Here is a 13,480-nt window from a genome sequence, read left to right as displayed (position 1 = left end):
CCAGAGGCAAGGGAAACAAAAGCAAAAATGAACTATTGGGACCTCATCAAGATAAAAATCTTCTGCACAGCAAAGGAAACAATCAGCAAAACTAAAAGGCAACTGACGGAATGGGAGAAGATATTTGCAAATAACATACCAGTTAAAGGGTTAGTATCCAAAATCTATAAAGAACTTATCAAAGTCAACACCCAAAAAACAAATAATCCAGTAAAGAAAGGGGCAAAAGAAATGAATAGACACTTCTCCAATGAAGACATCCAGATGGCCAACCGACACATGAAAAAATGCTCAACATCACTCATCATCAGGGATATACAACAAATCAAAACCATAATGAGATACCACCTCACACCTGTCAGAATGGCTAACACTAACAACTCAGGCAACAACAGATGTTGGTGATGATGCAGAGAAAGAGGATCTCTTTTGCAGTGCTGGCGGGAATCAAACTGGTGCAGTCACTCTGGAAAACAGTATGGAGGTTCCTCAAAACATTAAAAATAGAACTACCCTATGATCCAGCAAGTGCACTACTAGGTATTTATCCAAGGGATACAGGTGTGCAGTTTCGAAGGGGCAAACGCACCCCAGTTTGTATAGCAGCGCTATTGACAATAGCCAAAGTATGGAAAGAGCCCAAATGTCCACCAACGGATGAATGGATAAAGAAGATGTGGTGTATACACACACACACACACACACACACACACACACACACGAGTATTACTCCGCAATCAGAAAGAATGAAATCTTGCCATTTGCACATATGTGGATGGAACTAGAGGGTATTATGCCAAGCGAAATTAGTCAGAGAAAGACAAATATCATTTGACTTCATTCATACAAGACTTTAAGATACAAAACAGAGAAACATAAAGGAAGGGAAGCAAAAATAATATAAAAACAGGGAGGGGGACAAAACCTAAGAGAATCTTAAATATGGAGAACAAACAGAGGGGTTGTGGGTGGGGGATGGGCTAAATGGGTAAGGGACATTAAGGAATCTACTCCTGAAATCATTGTTGCACTATATGCTAACTAACTTGGATGTAAATTAAAAAAGGAAAAAGAAATCAGTCTATCCTAAATTGGAAGAGCTTATTTCTGGGCTTATAGTTTTGTTCCAGTGATGTATAGGCCTGCCCTTACGTTAGTAACACGTATTCCTGTAGCTTTCCAGTAAAATTTGATATCTCTAAGCATAAGTCCTCCAACTTTGTTCTTAAAGATCGAGTATTCTGACCCTTTACATTTCCATATAAATTTTGGATGAGGTTGTCATTTTCTGAAAAGATTGCCTGTGAGATTCTGTTGCATCTATGCATCAACTTGAAGAGAGTTGTCATCTTGATAATATCGAATCTTCTGTTCCATGAACTAGAATGTCTCTTTATTTAAATTTTTAATTTTCTTACAGAAGTGGTTTTCAATGTGCAAATGTTATACTTCTTTTGTTAAATTTATACCTAGGTAGTTTTTATGCTATTGTGAATGGAATCGGGTTCTTAATTTCATTTTTGAAGTATTGATTGCTACTATATAGAAGTAGTTGAGTTTTGTATATTGACCTTGCATCCCGCAGCCTTGCTGAAGTCATTTATTTTACACACATTTTTGAGTTCCTCTTTCTTTACTTGACACACCCAAATACATTTTGAAGAAGGAGTAGGCCATAAATTTATTCCCTATAGCTTCTTTGGTAATATGCAGAAGTTGCTCACAATATCTATCATCTATCTATCTACCTATCTACATATTCATTCATTCTCCCCCTTCTCACTCCACTCCCTTCCCCTTAAAAAATTTATTTCCTACAGCTTTTTGGGTAATATGCAGAAGTTGCTCACAATATTTCATTCATTCATTCATTTGTTCATTCTCCCCCTTCTTCACCCTCTTCCCCTTACAGTGTTGAAAGAAGCATACCTAATTGCTGAATGAGATGAGAGCCTTAAAAAGCAGACTTAGATGGGGCGCTTGAGTGGCTCTGTTAAGCATCTGACTCTTGATTTCAGCTCAACTCATGATCTTACGGTTCACTAGTTCAAGCCCTGTGCTGGTTGGGCTGACAGTGAGGAGCCTACTTGGAATTCTCTCTCTTTCCCTCTCTCTCTGCCCCTCCAGTGCACGCTCTCTCTCAAAATAAACAGCAACAACAAAATGGAATTAGAGGTGTTGTCAAAGTCATTAGTAACCCCTTTTTAAAAGTTTTATTTATTTAAGTAATCTCTACACCCAGTGTGGGGCTGGAACTCACAACTCAGATCAAGAGTTGCATGCTTTTCTGACTAAGCCAGCAAGACACCTCAGTGACTTTCCTTTTAATTTCGACATACAAGTGTCTAGTTTAAAAAAAAACAACCTTCAGGGGCGCCTGGGTGGCTTAGTTGGTTAAGTGTCCGACTTTCACTTAGGTCATGATCCCGCGTCGGGCTCTGTGCTGACTGCCAGCTCAGAGCCTGGAGCCTGTTTCAGTCTGTGACTCCCTCTCTCTCTGACCCTCCCCTGCTCACGTTGTCTCTCTCTCTCTCTCCTAGAAATAAATAAAACATTAAAAAAAACAACAACAACCACCTTCAGAGGCTCTTGCAGGGGCAATTTATGTTCTTGATTGAATTTATTGAAGTAAATTTTATTTCTCTATTGTTTATCCTGTGTCCCAGTTTATCCTTGTATCCTGAATTCCTAGGGTGGCTGGCACATAGCATCAGCTTAAAATAAGTTGGTTATATTGAAATTACGAGCATAAGTGTGGGAGGATTTCCTGTAACCCCAATTTGGGTCTCAAACTAGCACACATTAGTTATAAACTGGGCAGTCAGCCTCCCTGTTAACTAATCAGATTGCAGGCCTCAATTAATCCATCTTAGCCATGCTTCCTGTGGAAAAGGATGGTATAAAGATTTATGGGCTAGAAATAATGGGGGCAGCTGGAGTTTAAACAGGAAAGTGCATAGGTGAATTTCAGAGACAGAAGGGCAGCATTCACAAAAATGTCTATAATTACAAATTGTTTTGCATTGGGTCTATAATCAATGGATTAGTTTCCTCCTCTTATGGGATAGTCCCTTGGTGCCCATGTATAATATGGCCCTTGATTTGTAAAGACATCGGACTTCTAAAGAGCATAATGCATCTTTGACATTTAGTCTGGTAAGCTGGCTAATCAAGTCCTAAAACCAACTGATTTGTTTTTTCTGTTCAAACTATAGGAGAAGGGCTACTGAGCCTTGAAATTATAGTTCCTAGTTAAGCTTTATGTTCAGCATTTTATAGTCATCTATCTATAGAGCTATAGACTCCCATCCTCCTTTCCCTCTTTTTAAAAACCCTATTTGTGTTTTACCATATTGACCAAAGTCTACTAGGTTGGACTCTGTCCAAATAACATAAAGATAAGGTAAGGGTGTGTGTGTGTGTGTGCGTGCATGCATTCATGTGCATGCGTGTGTGTATGTGTGTGTATTTCAAACATCGTAATGTGGACCTGAGTGTGAGAACTTGAGTTTTGTAGTGGAAAATGTTAGCAGTATTAGTGTCACATGCAAATTGTATTTTCCTTTTTATTTTTTTTAAAGTTTATTTATTTATTTGGAGGTGGGGTAGGGACTGAGAGAGGGAGAGAGAATCCCAAGCAGGCTCCGGGAGCTATGAGCACAGAGCCCAACAAGGGGCTTGATCTCACCAACTGTGAGATCATGACCTGAGCCGAAATCCAGTCAGATGCTTAACTGGCTGAGCCCCCCAAATGCCCCAAGTACTCTGTATTTTGGTAACAACGTGATGGACTCATAAGCTCCTATTCACACAGAAATGTTTATTAGAGTTGCTGTGGGCATAGCTTTCAGAGACATCTCTGGGCATAATTTATATCTGACTAGTAATTAATAGTCAGACTTTTTAAGTGGTTACCTATCTCATTTTGTTTAAATAGATTTTTGCCACCTTGGCACTACTGACATTGTGAACTGGATCATTTGTTGTTTTGGTGGGGGGGTGGCGGCTCCTGTGCATTATAGGATATTTAGCAGCATCTCTGGCTTCTAACCACTATATGCCAGGAGTACACTCCAAAACCCCCACTCATCTGTGCCATCTCCAGATATTGCCAAATGTCCCCTGGGGGGGCAAAATTGCCTCTAGTTGAGAACCACTGGCTTAAAAGAAGCAAAATCTATATTTTCTCCTGTGAGAAAACCTCTTTATAGTCCTTGACCATGATAAGGTCCTGTATTAGACAGGACATGGACAAATAAAGTCTTACTTAAAAGGTTAACAGATACTTTGAAACCATTTGAAACCCAAGGATGGAATGAGGCAAACTTATTAAAAGGGGACTCTCATGAAGAAAATGAGTCTTTTTGGCTGCATTATCCTATTTTGAGTCCCGGATAATCTCCCCTTTATAAAATAAGTTCATTCACCCTGGAAGGAAAATTAACTCTTTCAGTCCATTTTCAGTAAAGCCTAGGTTGGAGGACGCAGCAGTAACTGCATTTTCTGCATGGGGAATAATAATACCCACTGATTTACATTGTTGGTATTTATAGGAAGTTGGCTTTTCAAACAAACTGCTTACTGTCTTTTGTTGCCATATGTTGAAACACAGGAGGAAAAATCCAGTAAATTGATTTTTTTTTTTTCTTTGAAAGAGAGAGGGCACGAGTAAGCAAGGGGCAGAGAGACAGTGAGAGAATCAATCTGGGGGTGAGGGAGGTGAGGGGGGGAGAAAGACAGAGAGAGACAGAGAGAGAGAGAGGCAGGGCTCCAGCTCACCCAATGTGGGCCTCAAACCCATGAACCGCGAGATCATGACCTGAGCTGAAATCAAGACTCAGAGGCTTAACCAACAGAGCCACCCAGGTGCTAACTCTCTTGTTGGGGCTTAGAAATTCGGTGTCACCTCGAAATGCTTGCTACACTGCATTCTGATCATTAATTGCAAAGAAGTAATTCTGTTTCATTTATCTCATGATGTTAGTGATGGGGCTTAAGAAGTTTAGTTTTGGGGGTGAGGATTTTTATCATTCAGAGTCTTCAGTCCAGGCTTCCCAGTCTTTTCCACATTCTGGCCCATCTGTAAAATGACTTGTGCATCTGTGCATGGCTGCAAGTGACCAGCCCACGATGACTTGCCCCGAGGGGAGAGATTTCTCAGCTTCTGGATGGAAGGTTTTGTTAACTACCTCCTTGCTGGATGCTATGCTGCGGACTTGTGTTGAAAGCCGCAGGTCCACCTGGGCTGATGACTCCAGCCCAGGCAGCCAGCATGAGCTGCACCACAACACCGAGTCCACACTGGTTTAAAGAAATGTGTTAGAGAGTTAGGCGGTTTTCCCCTTCATTTCGCCTGAGCAGTTCTGCAATAGGAGCCCTGTTTCCACAGCAAGTCAGAGCTTGAGCGCTGTGGGTGCCGTGCATGTGCGTGTCTTTTATTTAAAGTGATGACATGAATTAATGTCTTTTAAAAATACTAGTTAGAACCTCAGCTCCTCAAGTGCACCAACTTTAAACACGCTTGATAATGACTGTTTTGGACAGTCTTGGAGGTTTTCTGAAAACTGAACAGAAATCCTTTAAAAAGTGACAGCCCTTCATTGCAGTGGTTTTGCTGATTCATTTGAATTGTCTCTCTAGTGTGAAATCTATAGTGAGTCTACCTGAGTGCTAGACAAACACAAGAATATTTTTTTCTACTCAGCCCTGCAGGAGTCTTCCTGGCCACGCTGAAAAATGTCCAGAGGTAATGTACATGTATTCATGGTTTTTTAAAACGCAGGCTCCCCATTCACCTAAGTGGTGGTTGAAAATAAGCAGTCCCGTGGAAGATATTTTTATGGCTGTAAATCTGACACTAGCATGGCAACCTTTTCTACGTTGACCGTGCCAACTCCGCTCTGAGAACACCATCAAAATTCCCCTTTGGGTAACGAAGAGGGTGGCCATTAGATCGCTCCTGAGAGAGAGCAGAGATCCTAAATGGAAAACCTAAAACAGCATGAAGACACCTAGACTGTTCTGCCTGTAAGAATAAGAATGTTAATGATGAGACCAGCTTGCATTGTAATAAACAAGAGCTCTTCAAGTTTGTTTTTTTTAGGCTGACCTTTAATGAGTAAAAATAAAAATCCCTCACAAGTCACGTTTGCTGTAGCCAATAGCCTAAAATGAAATTTTAATTTTTCTTGCTCACATGATTTTTTTTTTGTCCTCCTCCTTCTGTTCTAACCTCTTTCAGACGAACGGTTCTGATAGAGAAAAAGATTCGGTATTTCTCCTCATGCTCCTCCCTCACCCCAGTAAAAAGCAGGAGAAAAAACTACATAGCATAAAACAGAATTGTATTAAACATTCACTTGTGTATTACTGGGTGAATTTCATTCATTCCAGGACAGTCCCAGAGAAAAAGACAAGCAAGCTGGTTTTTTCACCGCCTCATGCCCACACTCCAGATAGTGCTGGGAGCCCCGGTTCGTTGGGAAGGCCCCCCTGGGGTGCACTGCGCCCTGGCTGACTGGGCAGCCGGGGCTCCTGCTCCTTCACCTTCACCCGGGCAGCCCCAGCTCAGGGCCTGGCTGGAGGTAGAGGTGCTGCTGTTACTTCCCAGGTGAGCAAGAGGAAGGGGAGGGGCAAGCACTCTCCTAAGACCGAGCTTCACTGTGTGGTGACGAGTTTCACAATCGTGCTGATGATCCGGGATCCTCGAGGACACGTACACAGATCTATGCTCGGGTTTTTTATCTTATCCTGGAGGAGCTGGTCAAGTTCACAACGAAGTTCCTTTACTAATTCAGCCACCTAAAATGAAAGTTGCAATGTATGTAAGCAGTGCTTGGGGTAACGGGGGAGGGGAGGTTATTATAGGACACGTCCCAGTGATGATGATCATTATTCTAGATTTCTGGTATTAATTTTACCTATGTGGGGTGGGGAAGGAGAAACTAAACACAATTTATTCAAAAAGTGCTTCTAAAATTTCTTAACGGGGGCACCTATGTGGCTCGGTCCGTTAAGCGTCTGACTTCAGCTCAGGTCATGATCTCACAGTCTGTGAGTTCGAGCCCTGCGTCGGGCTCTGTGCTGACAGCTCAGAGCCTGGAGCCTGTTTCAGATTGTGTCTCCCTCGCTCTCTGACCCTCCTCTACTCATGCTCTCTCTTGCTCTCAAAAATAAATAAAACATAAAACAAAAAATTTAAAATTTCTTGATGCAGCTATAGGAATGTTCACTCAATGCCCATATCTCATTTAAAGAAAAGATTAAATCTAGAAGAATGGCTTTTACATAGTTTCTCCATATTAACGTCTGGTCAACTTTTATAATTTGCTCCAAGAGGAGAAGCAGGAAAATAGAGAATTAATGACAGATGCTAAACCAAAAAATCTCTAGTTTTGGGATACATTTTATGTTTTGGTGGGGAGAAATAGCTCCACGCTCTTTGTGGCATTCTGCTCGTGCTGCTGCTGGAGCGGGCACAGGAGAGGTCTTCCCGGCATGCTTTGCCCCTCCCCTGCTATCTGGCAACCGCGCAGTCTGCACTTGGACAGAACTCAAACGGGCTCGTGCCTGGAGCTCTGCCACAGTGCGTGGCTCAGGTAACCCGGGCCTTACAGTTTATGACACTCCTTTGGCCACAATAATTGGCTTAAGAGAGGAGGTTTCATGTCTCCCCTTCCAGACAGTGGACGGCATGCTGCTACAGATGAGCCTCTGTCCCTGAGCTGCCTGGCCTTCCGGCCCTGTGCTGTGCAGCACAGTGGCCACTCGTCATAGGTGGCTCCTCTAACGGCTGCTTCAAACTGAGATGTGCGGTGAGGGTTTACACCTCGTATATAAAGAGACATATCGCGAGGCACCTGGGCAGCTCAGTGGGTTGAGTGTCCGACTTCGGCTCAGGTCATGATCTTGCGGTCAGTGGGTTTGAGCCCCACATTGGGCTCTGTGCTGACAGCTCAGAGCCTGAAGCCTCCTTTGGACTCTGATTCCCTCTCTCTCTGGCCTTCCCCTGCTCATGCTGTTCTCTCTGTCTCTCAAAAATGAATAAATGTTAAAAAAATTTTTTAAAAATCTCTCAATACATCCTTATACTGATGGCATGTTGAAAGTAAAACTTTTTAGATGTGTTAGGTTAAATAAAATAAAGATGAACTGCACCTATTTTGTTTTTTAAATGTGGCTACTGGAAAATCTGGAATTACATGTGGCTCACGTATTTTCATTGGACTGCGCCGCTTTAGATGTTACAGTTCACTGTGCCAGTAAATTCCCTTTAACGTCTGAGTTGGCGTTCCTGCTTGCTGTCTGAGATCTCTACCTGATACACATGTTAAACGTATACGCTGCCTTAAAGGTTTCTGCAGAGGCTCCAATAGTGAACACGTGAGACCCGAGAATAAATAACTCAGGTCCATTACCTCTTCTTTTTTTAATGGTAGTGGTGGAATCAGGGCGATTTTTATTTACTTTTGCTCATCTATATTTTTGGGTTTTTCTTTGGAGAGCAGTGTTACTTGCTGAACAGGCAGGAAGGTCCGACATCGCACCCGCAGCTCCGGGCCGAAGCCTTCCACACCACCCCGTCCTGGGCTCCCCTCCCAGTGCACGTGCCGGGCTCTCCCTGAGGCTGCAGGCCCGGCCTCCCGCGGCGGCCCAGGACCCTCTCTCCGTTCCCCCTGCTGTCCTCAGTCCCTGCAGGGACGCGCCTCGGGGCCTGTGCGTCCTAGCCAGGCCCGCCAGCCCGTACCTGGTGGGAGGCAGCTGCGAAACGGATCCAGCCATCATCCAAGGACACGACAAACTCTCCTCTCTGAAGCTGCACGCTCACTTGGCCGCCCCCGAACAGGACGAGCGGGTACACGGACACCATGCTGCAGTCTCGGATGAACACCCGGCTGGTTTTGATCTTTTCGTGGTACACCAGGTAGGGGCTGTCAAAGTGTCTGACCTGGAACAGGAAACCTCGGATGAGGACACTGGCAACCTGAGGGGACTTCGCCCGTTGCCCGGATTGAAGCGCCACCTGGCCATTCATGGCTCCCCAGACGGTCTCAGGCCCGAACCTTTCCCCCCGAGGCCAGGCTTGTACACGCGACTGCCTTCTTGATGTCTCACTTGGGACACCTGAAAAGCATCTCAAACTTATGCTCAAAAGGAATTCTTGATGTTTCCTCTCCTTTCCAGCCCCCCTCCGACTCAGTAAATGATGTCACCCTTCCTGGATGTTCGTGTCCCTAATTGAGAAGCCATCGACTACTCTTTCCCCTCTCTCCATCGAAAAAATCACTAAGTCCTGTTGGTTTTTTTTTTAAAATACAATCTCCACTGCCATAGCTACAGCTTAGCCCAAGCCTCATCGGCTCACACAGCCCACTGGCTTCCTAAGTGCTCACCCGGCTCCTGTTTCACATCTTCACAGTCTCTTTCCCACCCGGCAGCCACCATTATCTTTCAGAAGCAAAACCTTCCAGTGACTTCCCAAGAATAAAATCTCAAATCCGTACCTTAGCCCCCAGGGTCCCACACAACCTGACCTGTGCCTGCTTGTCCCCAAACATCTGCCGCTCTCGCACTGATTTTCCCTGCTGGAATGTTCTTCCCTGACCACTCTGGGCAAAACGGCCCCTCTCCTATCACTCCTAAAATCTCTTATTCTGTTCTATTTCTCTTGACAGCATTTGTCACTAACCTGAGATGATGTATTTCTTGCCTGTCTTCCTCAGCAGGACGTAAGCTCCCGAGGGCAGAGGACCCTGTCTGTCTAGTTCATCCACCCACAACCGGGCCCGGCACAGAGGGGGCGCTGCTAGATACCGAATGGATGGACTGCACAAATGTCACGGTAAACTCGGAAGAGGGGTGGCTCTAACTCAGACCCCTGGTCCTCAAACTCTTCTGGGCTCTCAGAAGCGCTTTTCATGCTTTGCTGGCACGTTACTTAGTAGTTCCAGGGGGCTGAGCAGCCCTAACACTTCTGACCCTCTTCCTCCGTCCGCCTGTCCCCTTTTCCTCCATCTCCCCTCAGAGCTTTCTTGAGCATCTGCTTTCGGCCAGGGGCCAGGCCAGCCGTCGAGGACATAAAAATGAACACACTTCCAGTCTAGGAATTTCATAATTCCGTGAAGGAGATGTACCACAAACCATAAAATAATGGGATAAGTGCACAGTGGACAAAATGCACACCTCATGCTGGTGGAACAGAAGTAAAGAGCAACTTCGAGGGGAAGGGACCCCGGGGAGGTGGTTTTTAATGGAAGCTCCAAGGACAGGCAGGGCAGGAGCCGGCGGAGAATGGGAGTGTCATTCCCGGCTCCGAGGGAGTGTGTTGTGTGTCACGGCGCGCAGAATGACGGAGGGAGGAATGGTGGGGGACACGGCAGGCGGGAAGGGTCGGATGGGAGTATGTAGGAGACTCCACATATGAAGAGTTTTAAGCAAGGGGGTGACATGACCGAATTCCGGCAGCAGTACTGTAAAAGGTCAAAGAGAAAGGACCAGCGGTCAGATCATTACAGCACTGTAGGCAAGAGACGGATGCTGGGGTTGAACTGAGGCAGGGGCGGTGGGGAGAGGGGCGCAGGCGCACCTGAGCGCATTAAAGGAGGAACTGCTGGGGCCCGGCACCCGGAGGGACCTAGCAAGGCGAAGAGTGGCAGGGCCTCTGTGAGCGCACCTTTCCGCCTGGGAACGTGCCATTTGCGAGACAGGGTGCCCAGGAGAGAAGAGCCAAGGGGGAGAGAAGGAGTTTGAGGTGCCTGGCAGGCGTCTGGTTGGGGACTTCCAGCAGGAGGGCTCAGGACAAGCCCAGGCGCAGAGAGCGAGCGGGGCCTCTGTGACAGCCGCAGGGGGCGGTTTGGCACCACAGTGTTGTGCGTTGCGGGTCCGGGAAGAGTAAGCACACCGCCCTGAGAAAATGAGGACCAGGGACAGAGCACTATTTTTTTTTAATGTTAAAAAAATTTTTTTAATGTTTTTTATTTATTTCTGAGAGAGCGAGCGAGCGTGAGCGGGGAAGGTCAGAGAGAGAGGGAGATACAGAATCGGAAGCAGGCTCCAGGCTCTGAGCTGGATGTCAGCACAGAGCCCGATGTGGGGCTTGAACCCATGTACTGTGAGATCATGACCTGAGCTGAAGTCGGACGCTTAACTGACTGAGCCACCCAGGTGCCCCAACAGAGCACTATTTCAGAGCAAGGGAAGAGAAATCAGTAAAAGAGGCAACTGTGGTGATCAGAGAGAGAGAAGAAAGTGGTATTTCAGGAGCAAGAACACATCACAGACGGTTTCAAGAGGATGGGAGGCTAGCAGTGTCTAATACTACACAAGTCGGGTGGGAGGAGGGCTGGGGGTGGACCCCAAAGGGTCACACATCGCTTCTGGTCACTCGGGTTGGGTGTGGGGACAGGGTGTCAGCGGCAGGCAGGAGGGGTAGGAAGTGAGGGCACACCAGCAGCAAGCACAGTCCTTCCCTCCCTCATAAAGCGTGGATTTCGGGGTGCAATTTCATCCTGACTGCCCAAGTCACCACTGCAGACACAAGCTTACATTTGAAAGTAGGCTTGAGCATGTTTTTTGTATCTAAAATTTTTGTGAACTGGAAACAGTCTTTCCAAACACAGTCCAATTTCCAGTGTGTTCATGCTTATCCAACCTTCCCCACGAGGCCTGCTGACTACACGCGGCTGTGTGCTCCCCCCAGGCCCGCGCCATGCAACGTGAGTAGGCCCGCCATTCCGACCTGATAGTTCACCGAGGACGGGTGGATGTGCACATATCCATCGTTCTTGGTGACAAACTTCAGCTCCTCTGACTTCGGCTGCATCCTGACAGCTCCGGTGCTGGTCTTGTGAAATTTCCCTTCGGGGCTTTTCACCTAAACAGGTATTCACAGAACACACACACATGATGTATATATACTTCCACTGGAAACTGAGCAGAAGATGTGTCAGAGCTGATGTCAACCGAGCATTTAACAAAGTGCTAAATGAGAAACAATTTAGTACTCTCACAAATTCAGTCTTTCTAAGTTTTGCAAGGACTGGATAAGTAAAACTCAGGTAGAAGTCTGATAGCACATACAGGTAGGCTTTTCTAGAAAGCTGGCCACAAGTGGTCCCGGGGCAAAGCACTGACTTGTTTGATTCTGTTCTTATCTAACCGTAGTGCAGAGTAGAGGCCGTAAGGGAAACTACAGTGGAATCAAGTTTCTATCTAACATAGAAGGCTAGTTATGCACAGGCTGCCCACAGGATAACATTTGTGTCCATTTAAATTTCTGGAATTTCAGAAAGATTAAAAAAAGCACCTCGTTTTATACGATAAATGTGTTCTTGAACAATGTATCTTAACATATTTGGGTAACTGAAGCATTGGGAATGTATACACAGTTTAAAAGGCTGTGTGTGTGTGTGTGTGTGTGTGTATGTATCTCTTTAAAATGATTAATGCATATATCTTAATCCATGTCCCTTGGCTACAATTCAAAGAAGTGGGAGGACCCAGGAAAAATGTTTTGTTACCTGCACTACATTTGGATAAAGGGCGGCACACAGCATTGCTGATATCAGCTTGGGGTTCTCCGCGTTTGAGTTTGCCTACGAGAAAAAGACAGTGTTGATCTTATAAGTAATGTAGCTACTTCTGCTTGTACCCTGGAACTTATCATTACATTTCATTTGATTTCTATCTTAAAACAAAACAAAACTAAAATACCTCATTTCTATCTTTGTGCTAGAAAAATTCTTCCTTTCTAAGTGAAAAAACAGGTTTCCTGGACCATAGGTACAATGGGCCCACTCCAAGAAGCCCACAGTTAACTCTGGGTCTCTGCAAAGTAGCTACAAAGCCAGTGCTCCTAAGGACCCAAGGAGAGAGACTCTGGTTCAGGAGATGTTCATAATCTGCAGAAAGTGCAACTGCACTGAGAATGCGGGACGTCAAGTTCATCTTGAAGAAGCGTTCTTCCTACAGTCGTAGAAAAAACTATCCTTGGTAGGAAAAAGGCGGGTGGGATTTAAGGAAACATTATTGAAACATGTTTCACCTCTTACGGGCTTATCAAGAACCAGAGTGAAATTGTAAAAACAAAAATAGCAGCAACAGGAGCCCTGGGTGGCTCAGTCGGTTAAGTGTCCGACTTCAGCTCAGGTCAGGATCTTAGGGTTTGTGGGTTCGAGCCCAGCATCAGGCTCACTGCTCTCAGTGTGGAGGCTGCTCAGATCTTCTGTCCCCCCCCCCCCGCGCTCTCTGCCTCTCCCCTGCTCTTGCTCTCTCCCTCAAAAATAAATAAAAAAACATTAAAAAAAATAGCGACAATTAACATAAAAACTTTTTTGTTTTTAGGAGTGTTTACCTGACTTATGGAGAGAAAATCAAGAATGTCACAACTCATTCCCCACTGCTCATAGGGCTTAAGTGGAGAATGCCTACAAATGTTTAGGTGCTGATTAAAGAGAAATAAAAGCACTAACTACACATTCTT

The 13,480-nt window shown here is 45.3% G+C and overlaps 2 protein-coding genes across 6 annotated transcripts in view; one reads left to right on the top strand and one right to left on the bottom strand.

Moving 5' to 3' along the window:
* Positions 1-13,478, top strand: part of GEMIN6 (gem nuclear organelle associated protein 6) — a 27,051-nt gene extending 13,573 nt beyond the window's left edge. Inside the window, exons 4-7 of one of the 2 annotated variants that reach the window (XM_077764252.1) lie at positions 5,705-5,746; positions 9,723-9,841; positions 11,699-11,880; positions 13,342-13,478. The gene's annotated coding sequence lies outside the window, so the exon portion shown is untranslated. The remainder of the gene's footprint in view (positions 1-5,704; positions 5,747-9,722; positions 9,842-11,698; positions 11,881-13,341) is intronic. The other variant, XM_077764253.1, reaches the window with a different exon arrangement.
* DHX57 (DExH-box helicase 57) overlaps positions 6,324-13,480 on the bottom strand; it is a 54,040-nt gene continuing 46,883 nt past the window's right edge. For all 4 annotated transcript variants that reach the window (XM_077764243.1, XM_077764246.1, XM_077764244.1 and 1 more), the window contains exons 21-24: positions 12,519-12,593; positions 11,738-11,872; positions 8,747-8,947; positions 6,324-6,801 (exon numbers count right to left, since the gene is read on the bottom strand). In XM_077764243.1, the coding sequence (XP_077620369.1) occupies positions 6,658-6,801; positions 8,747-8,947; positions 11,738-11,872; positions 12,519-12,593 (555 nt within the window). In that variant the 3' untranslated portion in view covers positions 6,324-6,657. The remainder of the gene's footprint in view (positions 6,802-8,746; positions 8,948-11,737; positions 11,873-12,518; positions 12,594-13,480) is intronic.

The sequence above is a fragment of the Crocuta crocuta genome, unplaced genomic scaffold (assembly GCF_008692635.1).
Source record: "Crocuta crocuta isolate KB4526 unplaced genomic scaffold, BGI_CrCroc_1.0 scaffold164, whole genome shotgun sequence".
NCBI classification, from domain to species: domain Eukaryota; kingdom Metazoa; phylum Chordata; class Mammalia; order Carnivora; family Hyaenidae; genus Crocuta; species Crocuta crocuta.
This window is presented reverse-complemented; position numbering and strand designations above follow the sequence as displayed.